The 20757-nt window shown below is 47.8% G+C and overlaps 1 protein-coding gene across 2 annotated transcripts in view; it reads right to left on the reverse strand.

Moving 5' to 3' along the window:
* Positions 1–8: 8 nt before the first annotated feature.
* The window catches only part of HMGXB3 (HMG-box containing 3), a 46361-nt gene continuing 25612 nt past the window's right edge, over positions 9–20757 (reverse strand). For both annotated transcript variants that reach the window (XM_029943064.1, XM_029943062.1), the window contains 10 exons: positions 19606–19755; positions 15791–16092; positions 15147–15274; positions 10627–10758; positions 9545–9729; positions 6308–6527; positions 5331–5464; positions 4258–4374; positions 2448–2657; positions 9–1428 (listed from right to left, as the gene is read on the reverse strand). In XM_029943064.1, the coding sequence (XP_029798924.1) occupies positions 961–1428; positions 2448–2657; positions 4258–4374; positions 5331–5464; positions 6308–6527; positions 9545–9729; positions 10627–10758; positions 15147–15274; positions 15791–16092; positions 19606–19755 (2046 nt within the window). In that variant the 3' untranslated portion in view covers positions 9–960. The remainder of the gene's footprint in view (positions 1429–2447; positions 2658–4257; positions 4375–5330; positions 5465–6307; positions 6528–9544; positions 9730–10626; positions 10759–15146; positions 15275–15790; positions 16093–19605; positions 19756–20757) is intronic.

Below are 20757 nucleotides of genomic sequence, written 5' to 3' on the forward strand. Positions count from 1 at the left end.
TAACTTAATAAATTTTATTCTTGGGGGGGAAGAAGGAGGGGAAAAAAGCCACCTACTCCACTCCTCTCAATAAATTAAATAACACACGGCCAATTCCCGTGCCCTAAGCAAACCTTAGGCACTTGAGCCAGTCTCGCTGTTTCCTTATGGCCCAGTCTGCTTCCCCTTCACAGAAGGGAGTTTTTCCTACTGCCGCCAGGTTATGTCATGCCAGTGGGCCACATCCCCTCTGTGGTGAGGATCCAGGGCCCAGAAAGAATGTGGGGTGCAGCAGCAGTGGCCAGGGTAAGGAGGAAGGGGGGTCCTCTTCCTTAAAGCTCAGGGCAGAGAAGACAGTCCTGGAAGTCAGCTGTGGCTGTTTCTCCCTCCTCAGCTTCCCCCAGATCTGGGTGCAGGAAGAGTAGGAGGAAATGCATCCCTCCTCTAGGAAAATCAAGAGCCCAAAGGGACCCCTAGAGCTAACGAGGCCCCAAAGGCCCCAAGTCAAAGGCAACAGGCTAAGGAAGTGGTGTGACTGCAGGGGCTGGAAAGAGTGTTCCCTGGGGTGGGAAGAGCTACCTCAGGGGCCTCCTCACGCCCCCCCCACCCCGGGTCCCGGACTCCACCTCAGCGCCCTCCCCCCCTCCCAGGACCTCTACCCTGACCCGCAGCAGGCCCCGGGGATGCCACTAGCCACCAGCATTCCCTCAGCCTCCCTTCCCCTCTGTCAAACATACTGTGTCTCCCAAGTGCTCTCCGGGGCTAGTAAGGAATGTCCAGGTGCTTCTCCTGACCCCTAGGAGGTTGAGAACCATGACTCCCGTGCCCCACCATGCTCAGGAAAGGGAAGCTCTTTGGTCAGTCCCAGCATCAGAGGCCTCCCCAAAGGTGAACATTCCTGCCGGCTCCCTGGATGGATCTGCCTCAGGCAAGGGCCTCGCTATGGCTTGAGATGGTGCAGTCCCTGTGCAAGAGCCTGGCTTATACTGTCACCGCAGCCACTTCCTCTTCCTCACCCTCCTCCTCGGCCTCTGTCTTGATCTGAGCGACCCCCAGGCGGTAGAGGGTGTCCCGGATGACCACCTCGCCAGGCTGGCAGCTCTGCACGATGTCATGGATCTGCCGGTTGACAATGTCACGGCTGGTGAGGAAGTCCATGAGGCGGTTGTAGAGGTAATAGTGGGTGGCATTGTCAAAGGCAATGGGCCGCTGGCGGACACTGTTTGGTTTGCTATCTGCGATGGAGGCCAGGATGGTTGTGTAGGGTGCCAACTCAGGGCACAGGGCTGAGGAGTGGTGCCCAGTACTGGGGTCGCTAGGACTGGGCTGTGTGTCTATATGGACGATGTGCCGTGTGGCAGTCTTGGTGACTGGGTGCTGGACAGAGTGCTCGGCCTCCATCACGTCCACAGCATAATGCTGGTCCAAGAGCTCTGGGCAGGATACGCTCTAGAGGAGAGAGAAGAAACCACTCTGACAGGAGGGAATGACTGTGGCAGAAGCTGTATGGGGGGGGAGAATGCAGGCTATGGGCTCAGTCGGCCCTGTTTAAACCCTCGCACCACCACATATTCCCGTATCTCCCAGAGAAGTCCCCTCTCTTCTTCTGGGCCTCTGTCTCCTTGTGAGGATGGGGACAGTAACAGAGGCCACCTCCCAGAATAGCTGTGGGATTACCTGAGCTGCTATCACTCATTACCGTGCCTAGGCAATTCAGGCTGGGGCGGCAGGGGACTGGGGAGAAGGGGGCCTCACTGAGGCCCAGTCATCTTTCGGCAGTGCCTAGCACGAGCTTGCAGAAGCAGTGAGTCCCAGGGAATAAGGAAAAGGTGAGTGATGACAACGATGTCCCCTACTTTCTGTCACTGCCAGTCCTAACATGTCTTCCAACAAACAGCACAGCTATCTGGTAAGAATCACTGCTTGGTTCAAAGCACCAAGAAGCAGAGACAAGGGCTCTGCCACTAATCTGCTTTGGTGACACTGGGTAAGTCCATCTCTCCACTCTGGACTTGACTTTACCCTTTTAATAAGAAGAGAGGACTGGATACGATCAGTGTTTTCTGAGACTCTGTGCCTCTAGATCATAACAAGTATGCCATACAGTATATTCATGGTCAAATCCAACGCCTGGCTGGTCTGGGTCTATAGTACACCAATGTGCATGTCTCCTGAAAGGCAGCAATTTCCTAGGCTTATCTGGAAGGCAACTCCTTTGACTCCAAAATACCTGTGTCTGGGATACCCTGAGCCCTCCTCAGTGACATGCTGGGGTCTCACATGTACAGGGACTGGTCAGTACAAATTTGTGGAGTAAATATTGGTTCACAGCATCATGACAAAATAGTTGCACAGACAAGGGATGCTGGAGATGGTTCCCAGAAAGCCTTCCCACAGAACCAGGTGAGCCATGGTCAGCCCTCAGTCAGCCCGCGGAATTTACTGCCGCTCCGCAGAAGGGAACTCACCACAGGTGGCTCCGCAGGGCTGGAGAAACAGCCCTGGTTCCTCCCCCACATCTGGTTGGTCAGCTCTGGGTAGCAGAGGTCAGCACACAGGGCCACTGGTGTGGCCATGTCTACCACGTAGACGGGTGGCCAATGGCGGGAAGAGACCAGCAGATCCACGTGGTCACGGGCACTTTCGCCCCGCACGAGGTACTTAGAGCCACAGATCACCTGCGCAGGGAGACGGAGGACACAGCACAGCCAATCAGCAGACAGACTGAGTTGAGTCTTCACTGCCTTCTGCCCAGGAATTATAAGGTTTTGTGACTAAAGCCATGGCCATCCTGCCAGAGTCCATCACATTCTGCCCCCTACTCCTGTCCTTAATGGAAGTTGTTAGCTCATCCCTGACTTGCTAAGAGAACAGTTGGGACTGCTTGGTCTGCAGCCGAGGCAGAGAGGCCCCCAGGGGCGTCTGCTCCGAACCCCACCCTCCACGCTGCCCTAACAAGCACCGTGCAGTCCAGTGGCTCCGAACCCCAGCCACACGGCACTGGCAGCTGACAGCTGGTTGAAGATGGAGGCTCCAGGCCCTACTCCAAACCTAAGGAGCGAACCGAACCTCTGGGGGTGGGGTCTGAGCATCTGGATTCTGAGCAGCTACCCAGCAGACCCGGATATGCTGCTCAGACTGGAACCTCAATGTTTGCTAGTAAATACCTCCACTAACAGGCTGCCCCTCCCCAACACCACTTCACTGCTGAGGAGCTGTGTGTACCATGGGAAACCCTGCATCTGCTTCCACCTCCCTACCTTGACCCCCACCAGGCTGGGCTGTCACCTCCTAGTGACCCTGCCCGTCCATCACAGCCCTGAGCTCTGTGGCTCTCATGGCCATGTGATCAAATGCTTCTCACGAGAGGGTCCCCAGTCACATGAACACAGTCCTCTGAGCAGGCTCTGTTCTGCCAGGAGAGAGGCGTCAAGTCTGTCTTTCAGACGCAGCTTTTGTTAAAGAAGGTGATAATCGGATTCTCTTTCGATAACCAGTCCCCACGTCCACTCACATGCCCGAACAAACTGAAGGCTGTGCTAGCAATCTCTGTCCTATTCAGTACTTGTTCCAGGGGTCTGTAACCCCAGTGCCCTCCCTGGCCTGCTTTGTCACACAGCGTGCCACCTTCCCAGAGCTATCCCAGGGCCTACCCTGTTCACGCTCTACAGACATAAGGCGTGCGCCTCGTGAACCAAAATCTGAACTTTGGCCTCCCCAAGTCCCACCCAGAACTGCCAGGTGGGCCCCTCGTCACTCTCAAAAGGGAAGCCAGACTGCCATGGCCTCTGGTCAGCCCTCCGACCTTCCTCCCCTGGGCTCACGAGGCTTCCCCACTCAGGACTTCGAGGTCACCCTGCTCTCTGCTGGAACATCACTTCCACAGCTTATCACACCGGCTGCTCCAGATGGCAGGTCCCTCCCTGTCACCTTCTATCTCCGGTCTCTGTCTAGTTCCTTCAGAGCCAGCGCCATATGCCACGGTGGCTTCATTTCCTCGCTAAAGGAGGTCACCTAGCTCCATCCCTTCAGCGCTCACCTGAGTCCTCAGCAGCTAAGCAAGGCCAGCACGGGAAAGTGTGAGTCAGGCTCAGTGGTGATGACGCAGGCCCCTTTCCTAGTCCAAATGGTGGCAACTGACCCATAAGAAGCTACCCCGTGGGCTGCCCAGTGACCTGCATGCAGCTCCCACCGGAGGAGCCAGATCAACCAGATTCTCTGTGTGGACAACCTGGCGTGCAGAAGCTCACCCCAAGTATCCTTCTGTTACCCTCTTACCTGGTGGGGGCACACCTTGTAGACTTTACCCCCCGTGAGGTGAGCTGGGGGCTGTCTAACTCTGGCTCCATTCTGTACAGATTCATAGAGGGCCAACAAGGAGAAGCAGAGCTGTTCCTGGAGCAAGACGAGATTAAACACAGAGCAGTAAATGCTAAGGGGCCCAGGCCCAGTGTGCACCACCAAACGTTCACTTCAGTATCCAAAGCAAAAGAATAAACTGTCAAGACCAGAGTGGGCCTTGGAGCCTCACTAGTCCAATGTCCCCTAGGTACAGATGGGGACTCTGAGGGCCCTGAAAAGACCAGGTCACAGACAGAGCCAGTCAGAATGACTAAGGTACCAGACTCTTGAAGCCTGGGGTCTTCTTACTTTTCACAGGGCAGGAAATGCTTCAAAGAGAAGCTAATATTTGAGTCTGAAGTTGAAGAAAGCATGAAGTAAATAATATATACATGAAATATGCATTTGTGTATACAGTGCATGTGCACACACATGTACACGTGTACACACACTATGCGTGTAACAGCACTCCTTTTCTTAATTTTTTAAGTGTTTTCATTTATTTTTTTGAGAGAGACAGAGACAGAGACAGTGTGAGCAGGGGAGGGTCAGAGAGAGAGGAGAGACAGAATCCGAAGACAGGCTCCAGGCTCTGAGCATCTGAGGAAGCTGTCAGCACAGAGCCCGATGTGGGGCCTGAACCCAAGAACCATGAGATCATGACCTGAGCCGAAGTCAGACACTTAACCGCCTGAGCCACCCAGGCGCCCCACCAGCACTCCTTTTCTAAGAGCCCGGAGAGGTGATAACCACACGCTGCAAACAACCTTGTGGGTTAACATTTTGGCTATTTCCACTTTGTAAACCGGGCAAATGAGGCTGAGAAATGCAGGGAAGCTTATCCATGATCACGCCCAGCAAGTGGGAGAGCCAGGATTCCCGACCCCAGAGTCTGGGCCCACAGAGGAACTGACTCGAGGGCAAGGCTGTCATGCTCTGGCTGCAGACCATAGCCCAGGCTTCCCTGACTGCCCAAAGTCCCTATCTGCACCGCCGCCCCCGATGCTCACCTTGGAGTCTTCTGTCCCAAAGGGGACACCACACTGCCTCAGCAGGTGCCGCAGCTCCTCCTCGCTGTAGGAGCCAATCTCCTCAAGCTTGCAGGCACCCTCTTGGAGCAGCCTCACCAAGGCACTGCCATGGCCTGCAAGAGACAGCCCTGCTGACGGGGGCGCTGCTGCCAGCCAACAGAGCTCACAGGTAGCCCCTCGTGTGGGAGGATGAGAAGCAGGGGCTGGGGCCTAAGTACAGCAGGCGGGGAAGCAGGCTCTGCCCTGAGCGCTGCCCCGGGTGCTGGGGGAGGGGGACTCAAGGCAGGTCTTAGAACTTCTGCAGGGATCTGAAGTCTCTCCGAACGGGCTTTCCACCCTTGAACGTCTAGGGGAGAGATCCAGTAGAGCACCCTTGCAAAGAACCCCAAAATGGGTATTTCAGAACTGACATCTTAGATGCTTAGCACAGGGCGGCAGCAGGGCAGCAGCGGCTCTCATTTCAAGAGCGCTCTCCCTACACTGTGTTCCTGAATGTGCCTGGCCAACAGAGAGCTCCGTGGGGGTCTCAGAAAAGATAACCAATCTCTAGGTCTTCAAACAGTAAACCAGTGGTGGGACCTCCGCATTCAGAGTTAGGAAGCACTGCCTGAGAGCCAGCGGATCACAACATGTGAAATACCTGTAATATCATCTCAGGTCATAGCCAGAATTTAAAACATGAAACAAAACAGAAAACATATTCCACTTGGTAAGGAGAAGTACTGTTCTGTCAAAGCTGGCTGGCGGCTCTTCACAACTCTGCGCCCTGATTTTGATCTACAGGGAGTTTGGTCACAGGCTGTCACTATCTTTCTCAGAAGAGCCCTCCAGACGAGTCTGCCCATCGCACCACCCCCCGCCTCCCATTTATGCTGTGTGGCCATGGGAATGTTCCAGACTCTGGGACTCTGGACTGGACCCTCCCCTGACCCAAGCCAGCCACCAGGTGACCTTACCAGGTACTGGGTGCACATCCAGGTTTTTGTCTTTCTCAGTGTTGACGACCACAGCTCCTCTCATGAGTGGAGGAAAGAAGGGGGCAATAACAGACGCATCAAACTTGGTGATAGGGATGCTGGCAGGGAAGGCCACCTGCTCAATCACCTCTGTCTCCATCGTGGCCCAAAAGTCCTCCACGTTTACCTCACTAGGACCCAAGAACTCAGGCCAAGTGAACTAAAAGATAAGGATTTTTAAAAAGATCAAACTGTAGGAGCCACAGAGTATTAGCAACACAACAGCCCACCTTCCTGATATACTCCAGACACCAAGGAGGGGGCAGCGTGTGGGGGAGCATCTGACGGCCATGCACTGCTGGGGCACCCCCAAATCCTACATCTTATAACCTGCCTTTTGGCTGCATTCCTCTCCCCCATCCGGCAGCACTCCCCAACACTCGAGCAATCCTAAGTCCCTTCTGCACCCATCCATAGACCAGTCCTCTCCCTGACTGCAAGGAAGGGGAGCTACCACTGACCACCTGCTGTGTGCCGGACACTGATTACTGGCACGGATGTCTGGCGGGGCTGTGTGATGTGAGACTACCCCGTAAGGGGCGAGGAAGACCGTGAACAAAGGTCTAGTTCGTAGGCCCAAGCCCCTCGCTCCCTGCCACCCAGGGCACTGGTGCAGCCGTGAGTGAACAGCACAGATCTCCCACCACGCTTCGCAGCTACTGAGCCCACCCTCTCCACAAAACAAGAGGACGGGGAGTGCCAGCTGACTGTGCTGCTGTGTGCACAAACTGATGCGGTGACTGTCATGGGTCCCAAGGGTCCTCCTCTATACAGTCCCTGAGGAAAGAGGCCCCCAGATAATCTCCTCAGGGGACATATGCAAATTTAAGTTCTGTTCAATAACCTTGTTCCATTTCCCCGACATCGGAATACCCTCCACCCGCTTCTCCACCCATCTACCGCACCACCCTGCACACACCACAGGGAGAAAAGAAAGTCAGCCCTGGACTCCAGAAAGAAATACCCAGTAGCACAGAAGAGGAGAGACACCTATACTGAGAGTGAAGGGAATTGTACGCCATTCTGTGACAAAAAGCCTTGATCGGACAAAGCAGGTACCAAGCAGAACTAGAGACCTAAGTTTTTGCAGGGAGGTAGGCATCTGTTTACTTCTGGAAACCAAATGGTCTCTGTAGCCACATGTGTTTAAAAACAAAAAACAAAAAATAAGAACAACAACAAAAAACTGGAGCTCAGAGTCCCAGGAATGAGCACAGCAGTGCTTACGAACTCTGGAGTCAGACAGCCAAGACCAAGGTCAAGTCCCAGCTCCGCCCCTCCTGGCAGGGTGAGCTTGGACAAAACCCCTGGGCTTCAGTCCCTTCATCGACAAAAATCTCACAGGGCTGGAGAAGTCAGTCCTATAGTAAAGCACTAAGCTGAGTGAGAACTTGGCCCGGGTAGTACCACGCTCACTACCCTGCAGCTGCGTTACCACCGACACTGCCACCCGGTACCATGAGATGAGCAGACCCAAAGGAGCCTGCCAATAGCTCTTGATGAAGTAACACACCAAAGCAAAATGTTTTTACAGTTCATTTTATCTACAAACAATAGAGAGAAGACTCCAGAAAGCACTATGCTTACTTTCATACCTCTTGTTATGAACCACCATCCTTCAAAGGAATATGTAATCAAAATATATGCTTTTTTTTTTAATTGGGAAGAAACAGAGGCATATGCATTCAATCCCTAATAGGCTCAACTGGCCATGCCAAAATGGACCCAAACTTTTCTCTAGAGGCCCCGCACCACCCCTGGTGGAGAACAGGTGAGCTAAAGGTCCAGTGCCTCAAGGACACTTGATGTGGCAAGTTCGAGGCTGGAGAGCTGGCACCCCACTGCTACGCTACCACCTGCGCACTCACAGGCATGCAGACCGAACCTCTCGGCATGATCGTGGGAGAGAGTTCGGCAATCTATGGCGTTTTCTGAACACCACGTAACCAGGGAAAGAAAAAGTCCTCTTACTTTCTGTTTACCAGGAGTTTTATCAGAAATTAGTGTTAAATAATAATGAAAGCCTTTTTCACATCTAATGAAATAACCATATGGGTTTTTCCCTATCACCTGTACAGAAGCAAATTACATTAGTATATTTTCTAATGTTTAAACAATCTCAGTTTCCCGGGATAAGCTTCATCACGATGTGTTACTCTATTTGCTATGATCTTATTCGGCACTGTGGCATCCATATTCATTAGTATAATCAGCTCCAATCTGTCCTTATAGTAAATGTCTCATTTTATTTTCAAGGTGATTTGCCCTTATACAGTGAGGTGGAGGAACAGATCTGCTTTTACCATTCTCTGATCAGAATCATAGGTTTCATGGAGATGTTAGAATTAAGGCGTAAAAGCCATCTGAGTTTGGTATTCCCTCTGTGAACATTTTTCACTTACGGAGCTAAGTCACAGAGCAGATCCCTCTTTCCCACACTTCCTTTCCATGGCTCTCCATCTCACTTGGTGTCAGTCCTCACATGGGCCCACACGTCCCTGTGGGGCCTGGCCTCCCATGGCCTCTTGGACTCATACACCCCACCACTCTCTCCACTGCTCACTCACCTGTTCCAGGCACACTGGCCGCCTCACCATTCCTCAACCGTGCACAGCAAGCACACCTCAGACCCTGTTTCACTGCTCACTCTGCCTGGAATATTCCTCCCCTAAGAGCTATGTGGGCTTCAGATCTCTCCTCAAATGCCACCCATCAAAGAGGCCTCCACCTACGTCCCTCTAGAAAACAGGCATCCTGCTCTCCACAAGACTGCTTCCTTTTCACCTGCTTTACTGTCACTATGCTTTTAATAACTGCTTATTACATACAATATAGACATTAATAGAATATACAATTATTAACAATGTTTGTTGCCTGACAAATTCCCAAAGTTGGGGATTTCATGAATTCCCAAAGCCGAATTCGAGTCCCATGAGCACAGAAACGTTGTGGGTTTTTACTGCCACGTCCCAAGTGTCCAGAAAGTGTACCTGGTTCATGCTGAATAAATGTGTTGGGTAAGCAACAAACGCCTCAATTTCCGCCCAGCCTTCCTGAGATGAAACAGCCCCGCGCCTCTCCCAGGCAGGACTGGAGCCGTCTGTTCCTGGGACAGCTTGCAGGAGGGTGGCTGCTGAGGAGTGAGGACAGTCCTAAAGGCAGCCGGGACGCACTTACCTCCACACTCTTCAGTGCCAGCACGTTATCTTCATTCCTCTGGGCCATTTCCACCTTGGGAGCCACCCCGCAGATGCCACAGATCATGTCGTTGTAGTCTCGGACGGTGAGGCACTCGAAAGCCCAGTAGCCGTTGCACAGCAGCTCCTGCAGCTGACTCAGCTCCGCCGAGGTCAGGGTCTTCTCTACAAGGGGAGCAAGAGCTCTGAGAAGCCACAGAAGACCATGAGGCCACCGGGGATGAGCCAACGGCCAGCAAGAACAGCACCTCTGCAGACGGCTTCTCCCCTAAGAACACCCAAGGGTCAAGCACCCTGGCCTTAAGGGCTTGGGTGGCGACCCCAAAGGACAATTCCAAGCAGAGTTATAATGACCTTGCACCAAGCACCTACAAGGCACCAAACACAGTGCAAATCAGCTTCAAATACATTATTTCACTTAACTCTCACATCTTTATGAAAGAGAAGTTGTTCTCATCTTCATTTTATAACCGGAGAGACTGAGGCTGAGTATAACTTGCTCAAAAATACACTGGCACCACAGTGGTGGTGCCAAGACTCAAACACAGGCCTGTCGGATCCTAGAGCCTCTGCAGTACTCTATCTGACCTCATAGCAAGCAAGGTGCAAAGGAACAGAAGCCTGCAGGGACAGGAAGGAAAAAGCACCAGTAGAAAGAAGTAAGGAAAGCAAGGGGAAAAATAATTTCTAATAATAAGAGGGGTGGTGGTGACCAGATCTCAACATGAGCCTTGGGACCGGTAGCAGACCTCCAGAAGCCATGTACTCAGCATGAGTCTGATCAGCATGCAGTGAGGCCAAGTGTACTTATAATCAGAGGATGATTATAAAGAGTCGGCTTAACCTTGTGCTGAGGGTCCCTAGATAGATGGGAAGACTCATGCTTTCCAAAGTTAAGTCTGGCATTTGTACAAGTCAAAAGGAGAAGTGTATTAGAGAAGTCAAGAATGTCTCCTTTTCAAACTATCAGATTCTTCTCCAAGATGATTCTACCGAAGTCCATTGCTGAAAATTCCAAGGGACGCAGGACCGGCACGGGAAAGGGAGCACGACAGCCCGTACCTGTCTGCTCCTGCACCGACTTCAGGACAGCGCTGACGGACACCCTGGGGTCCTCTCCCAGCTTGATCTGGTTTCGGATTGCAAAAAGCAAGTCCAGGCTCACTAGCAGCTTGTTCCCCACATTAAAGAGACCTGCAGAGTTAAAAAGAGACAACAGAGAAACTCACTGTAAAACATCCACAATATGGCAAAAAATTAGAAACAAACTAACTGGCAATAAAGGAAGAGCTAAATTAGTGATGGTACATTTCTAAAATAGGAAATTACACATCATTAGAAGGAATGCGGTAGAGCTAATGCTCTGACATGGGAGCTGTCCAGAATAACACAGTTAAATGAAGAAACAAGCAATGAAATCTGTAGAGGATTTGTTAAGAAGAGAAAGCCCTCCCTAGGGCCCAGCTCAGTCCTCAGGACCAGCGGGGAGGCCCTTCCTCTACTTTTCAACGGCCACCCCGTGGGGAAAGGCCAGGAGCACCCTGTGGCCCAGGGATGTAACAAAAATCACCCCTAACAAAATCCCAAGATGAAAGACTCAGAAAAATTTAAATGCAGCCAGTTTAAGACAAATAAAAGAGGGTGATTTTATATCTGCACAAAAGTAAATTCAAGGATATGTGTTCTCATTAGAGAATAAAGCACAAATTTGCACAAAAGTAAGTTGAAGAATGTGTGTTCTCATTAGAGAAGAGTATAAAGGAGTGAGAAAGGCTTTTCTGACCATGATACCAGATGCTGAAACCATAAAGAAGAAGGCCAAATCTGGTTACATAAATATTAAAACAAAAACAAAAAGCAAAACAAAAAAAAAAAAGCCCAAAAGACCAAAAATAAACAAAAAAGCCCCCACCACCTTTGTGTAAAAAAAAAAAAAAAAAAAATCACAAATAAATGTAATCACAATTAAAAGATAATTGATAAACGGGGGAATAACTCTATCAACAAAATACTCCAATGAAGAATGGAAATGTTCTCAAAGAGGCTTAAAAATGCCAGAAAAAATATTCAATCCTCTTAGGAATCAAAGAAATGCAACAAATTAAGAAATGATACACCAGTTTTTACTTAATCAAACTGGCAAAGCTTTAAAAAATTATAATACTGATCTGCAAGAAGTTCCTAAAGCTGATAAGGAAGTTTAGCAAGGTCACTGGATAAAAACTCAACAGACAAAACCCAACAGTTTTTCTAAACTAACACTAAAAAGAAATTGAACCATGTCATTTAGCACTGAACAAAATGAAATACTTCACAAAATACATGCAGGATTTATATGCTGAAAACTATAAAACACTGATGAAAGAAATAAAAGAAATCCTAAAGAGATGGACATGTTTATGGATTGGAAGACTCAATATTTTTAAGCATGTAGGATTTTCACAAATTGAGCTACAGATTCGATGCAATCCCAAATAAAATTCCAGCAGGACTCTGCAGCTACGGAAAAGGTGATTCTAAAATATCCATGGAAATGCAAAGGAGGGGCATCTCGGTGGCTCAGTCTGTTGAGTGTCCAACTCTTCATTTCGGCTCAGGTCATGATCTCATGGTAAGTGGGTATGAGCCCTGCGTTGGGCTCTGTGCTAACCATGAAGAGCCTGCTTGGAATTCTCCCTCCCTCTGCCCCTTCCCAACTGGCATGCACTCTCTCTCAAAATTTATTTTAAAAAAAGGAAAGCAAACCAACCAAAATAGCCAAAACAATTCAGGGAGAACAAGGTTGGAGGACTCATACTAAGACCTATTATCCAGTTGTAGTAATTAAGACAAGTGTGGTATTGGCAAAAGGATAGACAAAGGTAAAACAATGAAAGAGAACAGAAATAAACCCACACATATGATCAATTGTTTTTCAACAAAGAAGCTTATTCGATGCAGAAAAGACTACCTTTCAACAAATGGTGGTACAAGTGGATGCCCACATGCAAAAAAAAAAAAGAAAGAACTCAATCTGGATCTCACATGTTAAACCCACACTTTATATAAAAATTAACTCATAATGAATTATAAACTTAAATGTAATCCATAAAATTATTTAAAAATTAGAAGAAAACAGAAAAATATTTATGGTCTTCACCAAGGTTGAGAGACCACGAAAAACATAATCCCTAAAAGAAACTGATGAAGCAATCTTTGTCATAACCAAGAACTTCTGCTCTGTGGACGCCTCTGTTGAAAGAATGAAAAGTCAAGTCAGAAATCATGTCATGAGAAAACATTTGTAAATCACTTATCTGACAAAAGACTTGAGGGTCTGGAATATATAAAGAAAGCAACAGTAAGAAAACAAAACAATCCAATCCAATAGACCAAAGATAGAATAGACACTTCACCAAAGATGACACGTGGCTGGCAAATAAATCCATGAAAAGATGCTCAACATCATTAGTCACCGAGGAAATACAAATTAAAACCACAATGAGATACCACTACATACAATCATCAGAACAGCTAAGAAAATCAACAAAAAAATTGACAATACCAAGTGCTCATAGGTTTTGGCAAACAGTTTGGCAATTCCTTTAAAAATTAAAGATACCCTCAGCATAAGGCCCAGGAGTTTGACTCCAACTTGATGAAAAGATGAAACCTTGTGTTCACACAAAAGCCTGTACCTGTTCACAGGAGCTCTACTCAGAAGTGCCCAAAACACACATGTCCTTCAAACAAAGAGTGAACAGAAATAAACAAACATTTAAAAAAATATTTTTAAATGGGGCAGCTGGGTGGCTCAATCGGTTAAGTGTCCGACTTCAGCTCAGGTCATGATCTCGCCCAGTTTGTGGGTTCGAGCCCCACGTCTGGCTCCATGCTGACAGCTCAGGGCCTGGAGCCTGCTTCGGACTCTGCGTCTCCCCTCCCCCACTTGCACTTTGTCTCTCTCAAAAATAAACATAAAAAAATTTTTTTTCAGTGAACAAACTACATGTGGTACTCCACACAATGCAAACCTACTCAACAAGAACAAACTGCTGACACATGCAACAACATGGAGGACTTTCAAAGGCATGATGTTTAACGAGAGCCAGACTCACTTAAAATACTGCATACATTGTGTATCAACTATACTCAAAAAAATTTTAATCTTTAAAATATGCTTTTTAAAAATACTAAGTACTATGACTGGATTAGATGACATTCTAGAAAGATGGAACTATAGGAATGAAGCACCTAGAGGTCAGGGTGAAAGCACAGGGGAGGAGTGTTTCAGGCCAGGAAACTGTTCTATACGTTGACTGCGGTGGCAGTGACACAACTCGGTGCACAGTCAGAACTCATGTAACTGTACAACAACGAAGTGAATGTTACTATTACGTAAATTTAAAAGGAAAGCTAAAGTTAAAAGAAATATATAATCCTCGGTATTACTGACATAGACTGCAGGGAAATGGCACCCTCATTAACTGCTGGCAAAAGCATGAAATAATACAAACTCAGTTGGGCAACACAAGACACTGAGAGCTTGGATACAAAGCAAGGCAGCATAAGATCTGACGACAAAGAGAATAAATAACAAATACTCTTTAATCTTTGGCACTCAATTCTACATCTGAAATTGAAGATCCAAATTCTTACAATGTTGGTACATGATGAATGTTCCACAGCTGCCTGATGTTGATGAACATATAGGGAGAATGGGTGAATATGCAGCAACTCCAGTTTGAGCACTTGTCCAAAGGAAATAATTAAGGCTATACACAAAGTTAATTATAAGAGAATTCTAAAATGGAGTCCCATAAACTCTCTAAAATTGGACAAGTATTTTTCCACTTGCTGGCACAGGAAAATGCCCATGATACACTACCAAACTGAGAAAGAATATTCCAGGGTGCCTGGGGGGTTCAGTCGGTTAAGCTCTAACTCTTGATTTTGGCTCATGTCACGATCTCATGGTAATGAGATCAAGCCCCACATGGAGTCTGCTTGGGATTCTTTCCCCCACTCTGCTCCTCTCTGCTCAGGCTCATGCTTTCTCGCTCTCAAAACAAACAAACATTAAAAAAAAAAAAAAGAATATTCCAAAATAGCATCAAAAAGAATATTCCAAAATAATATCCAGCACAACCCCACTTTTGCTGAAAGAAAAACTATAAACCCATAAATTCCATATTTCCTTATATTTTATATGGAAGAAAAACATATGAAAGATTAGAGATCATACTGTTAAGTGTTTATCTCTGGCAGCATGATTACTATTGATTTTTAGTTTCTTCTTTGTACTATTTTCTATTTTCTGCATGATGAAGATCTGTTATTTAAAAATTAACTTTGTTTAAAGATCCCGATACGAGAGCCCTGATACTGGAGATAAGCGTAATCTTCTGGGACCAAGACATCCAGGAGGAAAAATCCCCTCTCTCAGAAGCCACATCTGAGAGAAGGTGCAATGCTCCAAGGACCAGAGGTCTGACCAACAGAGGCTGTTAGAAGCCTGTTTTGGGGCCCTTGGAGGGAAGAAAGGCTGACACCCGCCTGCACAGATGTCCATGAAGCTGTGAGGGCCAGACCACGACACCCACCTGTATAGATGTCCATGAAGCTGTGCAGGGCCAGACAGTGAGGATTCAGACACATCTTCACCTGGGCAGTCACCACCTGTAGCCGGCTGGCTGTCAGCAGCCAGCACTCCTGGGGCCCAGCCAGGGAGCTAGTACCAAAACATCACCGACAGAAAAACAGAAGGGAAGTCAATTTAATGCAGTTCCGGGGCTCAGTGATCAATGGCAAAGTCCTCAAGATTTTAATGGAGCAGGCAAATGAAGATGCTGGAGCTTGTGTTCCCGGGTATTCTGGGTGGGCATCTCTGCTCTGTTGCATGTGGTCTGTGGAATCACCCTCAAGGCAATACTACTCTGGGTTTATTACCTACGTTAACCAATCCCCCTGAGCTCCCAAATCCAAGCACTGTGCTGGGCAGTCCAGAGATAAATGAAATTCTAACTTGGTGACAACAACTTGCAGGCATTTGCAATAGAAATAATGGATAATTATTAATTATGATGATTTTACCATAGGGCTGTTGAAAAAGCAAAGAAACCCTAAGAGAAGCAGAGAATAACCTCTTCAAAGGATATAGCTTTACAGTTGTTTGAAAAAAGGGGGCAAGATGGGCCAAGTAAGATAGGGCAGCTAGGGACAGGGTAAGTCTGAAAGGGGTGCTTACTTTTGTCCCCCTTTGAATAATGGGCTGCTACAGAGTAGGCACTGCGTGGACGGAGACTCATAATAATTCGACCAAGAGGTTTGCTCGATGGTGACTGTCTCTTCACTCACGTTGGACAGAATGAGTCGAGAGCTGTTGAGTTCGTGAATCAAGGCGAAGACCTCGGCCAGCTCTGACTCGTTCTCAGGAATCTGCAAGACTTTGCGCAGCAGCTGCAGTGTGGACTGGCGCTGGACCTCCCTCTGGGCCAGGCTCAGGGGCTCTGTGGCACTCAGCACATCTGGGAGTGGTGAGCTGACCTCCTGGGAAAAGAGCGGATTGAACGATCAGCAAGCACCCAGGGCACTGCCACCCTCGGTCTAAAACACTGTGAGGCTGCAAGTGGCAGAGGGCCGGAAGCCCAGTTTCCAAGCCACCTCAGTTAATAACTCGCTGCATGACTCACGGCAAGTTCTCTCTCTCAGGCACAAGGTTCTCTATGAGTAAAATCAGAGGATGACACACACCACTTGGAAATGAAGGATGAACTACTAGTAATCTACAGAGCTGCCATGCAGAGTAAACAAAATATTGCAAGTAAAGCACTCAGAATAGTACCTGGGTTACAACGAAAGCTCTACAGATGTAGTTGTGCGATGTCACCAAGTACCTGTACCACTTAAGGTGTCTGTCCTTAACACGTTCATCTTCTGGGAACAAGGGGACTATTTCATGTATCAGTTAAAGGCTTTCAGGACTAAGTTCTGAAATGCTTATTAAAAACAGGTCCTTTTCAAAGGAGGTTCCTCCTTGATCCCTTGAATAAATGCAGCAGGAATCGCTCCCTCCTTCATGCTTCCAGAGTCCATCTCTCCACTGCAGAATTCAGGGTCTCACAGTTGGCGAGACTGTTCCCCTATCTTCAGTGAGTATAAGGTCCCTGTTTATTTGCTGATTCCCAAAACCAGCATGAGGGCACACTAAAGATTCTAATTCATATTTGCTGGACATGTTATAGGCTGCTTTGCAGAAGTTAATTGCCTAATCACAAGAAGAACACTTCTATGAATTCTGCACACCTCTAACTCTTCTCTCATCCTCTGTAAGTTTGGCTACTTATCTTTCTTCTCCACTAGACTGTGAATTCCTAAAGGGAAGGGGCCATGTCCTATTTATCTGTGTACCTCCAAAGGCCTGACCTATGGTAGGCATTCAAATGCATGCTTGCTGAAAGAAAAATGAACGGCTGCAGAGAGCTGACTGACACTAGAATGAGTTGCCCTGGGAGACAGGGTGTTTCCAGTCATGTCTGTGCTGAACTATGGGCTGGAAGAACAGCTGGCAGGAGTACTATCCTTCTACTCTGAGCCACAGTAAAGGACAGAAAGGAATGGGGACCATTCCAGCCCAGAGATGCTGCCGCCACAGAGGACAAATTGCGCAGGAAGCACATAGCCACCAGGGGGCTTCAGAGAGCATCACACACTAAGATCCTTGGGTCTCAGGCCAGTGTTTCAGTTTACAGAAAACAAGAATTACATTTTATTTCTCTAAAACTTAGAAAGTTGAAAGGTGACAGAATGTTAGAAGGGTACTGGAGGTAGGCAGCTATTACCAAAGACAAAAGAATATAAATTTCAAAGAGCAGGGATTTGAAATCAATTGGCTAGACGTCCCTGAACAATTCCTATCTGACCTGGAGAGTTAGGTCACCTCATTATCCTATACCCAGGGACCAACATCCATTTCCACTTTGCAAACTACATCAACAGCTACAATCAAATAGGAGAAATAAATGTTCAGAGATTCTACTTAATTCAGAACTCAATTCCATTCCATAATCATGATCAATATATAGAGTATGCACACTCCAAGGTCAGAAGGCATGGAGGAACAGATACGCCTGCCCTAAAAGAGATTATGGTGTCATAGGGAGCTGAGAGGAAGTCAAGGCAGAATGTCCTCACCACTAAGTGAAGACCTCCTCTTTCCTCCCATGAAAGGCACGGAAGATCCAGGAGGCTCACTGCCAACAGGGGGCAACCAATGGAACATCAGAATCTGATGGACGCTATGGACCCATTTTACATGCTATTTCAGACATTTACAGATTATTTGAAGCTCAATTCTGAGTCTTCTCTGGGGCTCATGGCCCTGAGAATAAAATGTCCAGACAGAATCCACCTGGCCCGCTTTTGTCACTAGGGAAACCAAAACTCAGAAGAGGGATGGCATCCAGCTGAGGGTCCTCCCAGCTGTCCTCTATTCCCAGTGCCCATGTGTTTTCCACTAAGCCATCGGTGCCCACATACTTTAGTTCTAGTCCCCTTTCTCACAGGGATAACCTCAGAACACCACCTCAAGCATGGAAACAAACCTGGGACCAGGGGTGAGATGCACCTGCCAGAAGCTTCCTGCCCTCCACCATATGCATAGAAAGCTTAGCTTGAAATGGTTCTCACCACCTCGGTAGTCCTGTCCGTTCCCAAACCCCCATATGCCTCCTTCCTGACACAACCTTCTAGGCCTCATCCTGGGTCAAGGACATTCAATGTGACTCTATGGCCTAAAAAACAAATTGCCTGGTCTAGTCTTAAAGATCTTTCACAATATGACCCCAATATGCCTTGCAAGCAGCTGTTTTCCATACTCCCCCTATATACACCCTTATTTCTAGGTGACTAGAACACCAGGTCCTCTAGCTCTTCGTTCGTGCCCGTGCTTCTCCTGGAGCGTGGCATCCAAATCCTGTCTACCTTGCACAGTCCAGCCCAGATCCGGAGTGGCCCGACTCCACCCCGGATCCTGACCTGTACCGTTAAAGAAATTCACATGTGGAGGGGCGCTTGGTGGCTCAGTTGGTTAAGGGTCTGACTCTTGATTTTGACTCAGTTCGTGATCTCAGTTTGTAGGCCTGAGCTTCATTTGGGCTCTGAGCTGACAGCACAGAGCTTGCTTGGGATTCTCTCTCTCTCTCTGCCCTTCCCCCACTAGAGCATTCATGCACACACACTCTCTCAAAATAACCATTAAAAAAAAAATTCACATGTGGAAAGTCAGAGGACCTCTGAAAATACTCATTTTTTCCTGGGGTTCTAATAAATAAAAAGTGAGCCCTAATGAGATGAATGGAATGTGTTTTACTCTTCAAACAGTTTGGTCCAACTTCAGAGAGATTTGTCAAAACTGCTAAAAGTAAAGCTTTGTACTGAGCCAAAAGCTCTGTACGGAACCGGAGGCAGTGATCTAATCTACAAAGTCTTAGGGTTGTATTCTCGGTCTACCAAAACACTACTTACAGGTGCTCCACCGGGTCTCAGAACGAAAAGAATATAACCCTCCCATCCCTCTCTTCGGAATCCTCTTTATTTAAAAAAATAATAAAAATTTTAGGTTTATTTACTTATTCTTGAGAGAAAAAGAGAAAAGCAGGCAGAAAGAGAGGAAGACAAAGAATCCCAAAAAGGCTCCATGCTACCAGCAGGCTCAATCCCATGAACTGTGATATCTCGTGACCTGAGCCAAAATCAAGTGAGACACTTAACTGACTCAGTCACTCAGGAGCCCATAAGAATCCTCTGTAAAGCCTGTGTTCCCATTCTCTTTGGTGAATGAACTCTTGGTCCACAGGGCTAGAAGGTTCTCCAACACTCTCAACTTAATAATGAGGACAAGGAAGCCCAAAGAGAAGGCTAGGTCCAGAACTTAAAACTAGTTCCAGTTCTGGTGTTCTAATTATGATCACGTACCAAGAAATCATTTCATCTCTACTAAAACAGGTCCTCTAACAAAGCCCAACAAAAAGCTAGCGGATGTGTTTTAGGGAAGGAACTCACGAGAGCCTTGGTGGTTTTCTCAGTCCGGTCTTTAGCAAGGTTAAAACCACAGCTGGGACAAATCCGTGGTTTATGTCGGTTGGTGTAGACGTAGTTACAAGAAGGATTCTTGCACTTTCCCCGACCTCTTGAAGTTGCGAGGCCCAAATCCTAAAAAAGTAAGACCAATATTCAATTCCACAAAAGTTTACACCTGGGCAGAGTCAAAAACCAGGATGACCAGCTATCAGTAAATCAGAGAAGAGAGTGACAACTGCAAAACCAGATAGAGACTAACTTCCAAAGAGCCTTGATGCAAGATCCTTCTTCTGCAGTTACCTCTTCTCAATCTTTTTTTTTTTTTAATTTTTTGTGTTTATTTTGAGAGACAGAGACAGAGAATGAGCAGGAGAGGGGCAGAGAGAGAGGGAGACACAGAATCCAAAGCTGGTTCCAGGCTCTGAGCTGTCAGCACAGCTCGAACCCAAGTACTGTGAGATCATGACCTGAGCCGAAGTTGGACGCTTAACCGACTGAGCCACCCAGGCGCCCCACCTCTTCTCAATCTTAATGCAGCCTGTATAATTCTGGCAAGTCCCTCCCCATCTGTGAAACAAGTGAGCTGACTCTTTAGGGTCAGAAATTCAAATGCCATGAAGTGCCTGGGTGGCTCAGTCAGCTAACCGTCAGACTCCTGGTTTCAATTCAGGTCATGATTTCATGGTTTGTGAGTTCAAGCCCCGAGTCCAGCTCTGTGCTGTCAGTGCCGAGCCTGAGTTCTCTCTCTCTGCCCCTCCTCCACTCACATACAATTTTACACATGCTCCTATGTGTTTACTTACTCTCTCTCTCTCTCAAAAGAAATAAAAATGTTTTTTAAATGTTAGAAATTCAAATGTCTTCAGGGTCCAGGCTACTGGCAGAGTGCAGCAAGCCTATTCTAGCAGAGGGCTGAAGTCTGTGGTGAACAAAAGTCCACACCCTAACTGAAGACAGTCGTGACCTCTGGACTACCTAAGCTCCAATCTCTGGCATCTAGGCTCCTCTGACATGCTGCTATCTAATCAAAAAAGAGAAGGTCCTGGGGAAGCTCACTGCCCCGCTGCACCCCCCACCCCCAGACGGTAACCCTAATGGGCTTCTGCAGTCAGAGGCACGTGGAGATGAAGGTAT

Source organism: Suricata suricatta, chromosome 6, assembly GCF_006229205.1.
Source record: "Suricata suricatta isolate VVHF042 chromosome 6, meerkat_22Aug2017_6uvM2_HiC, whole genome shotgun sequence".
Lineage (NCBI taxonomy): Eukaryota > Metazoa > Chordata > Mammalia > Carnivora > Herpestidae > Suricata > Suricata suricatta.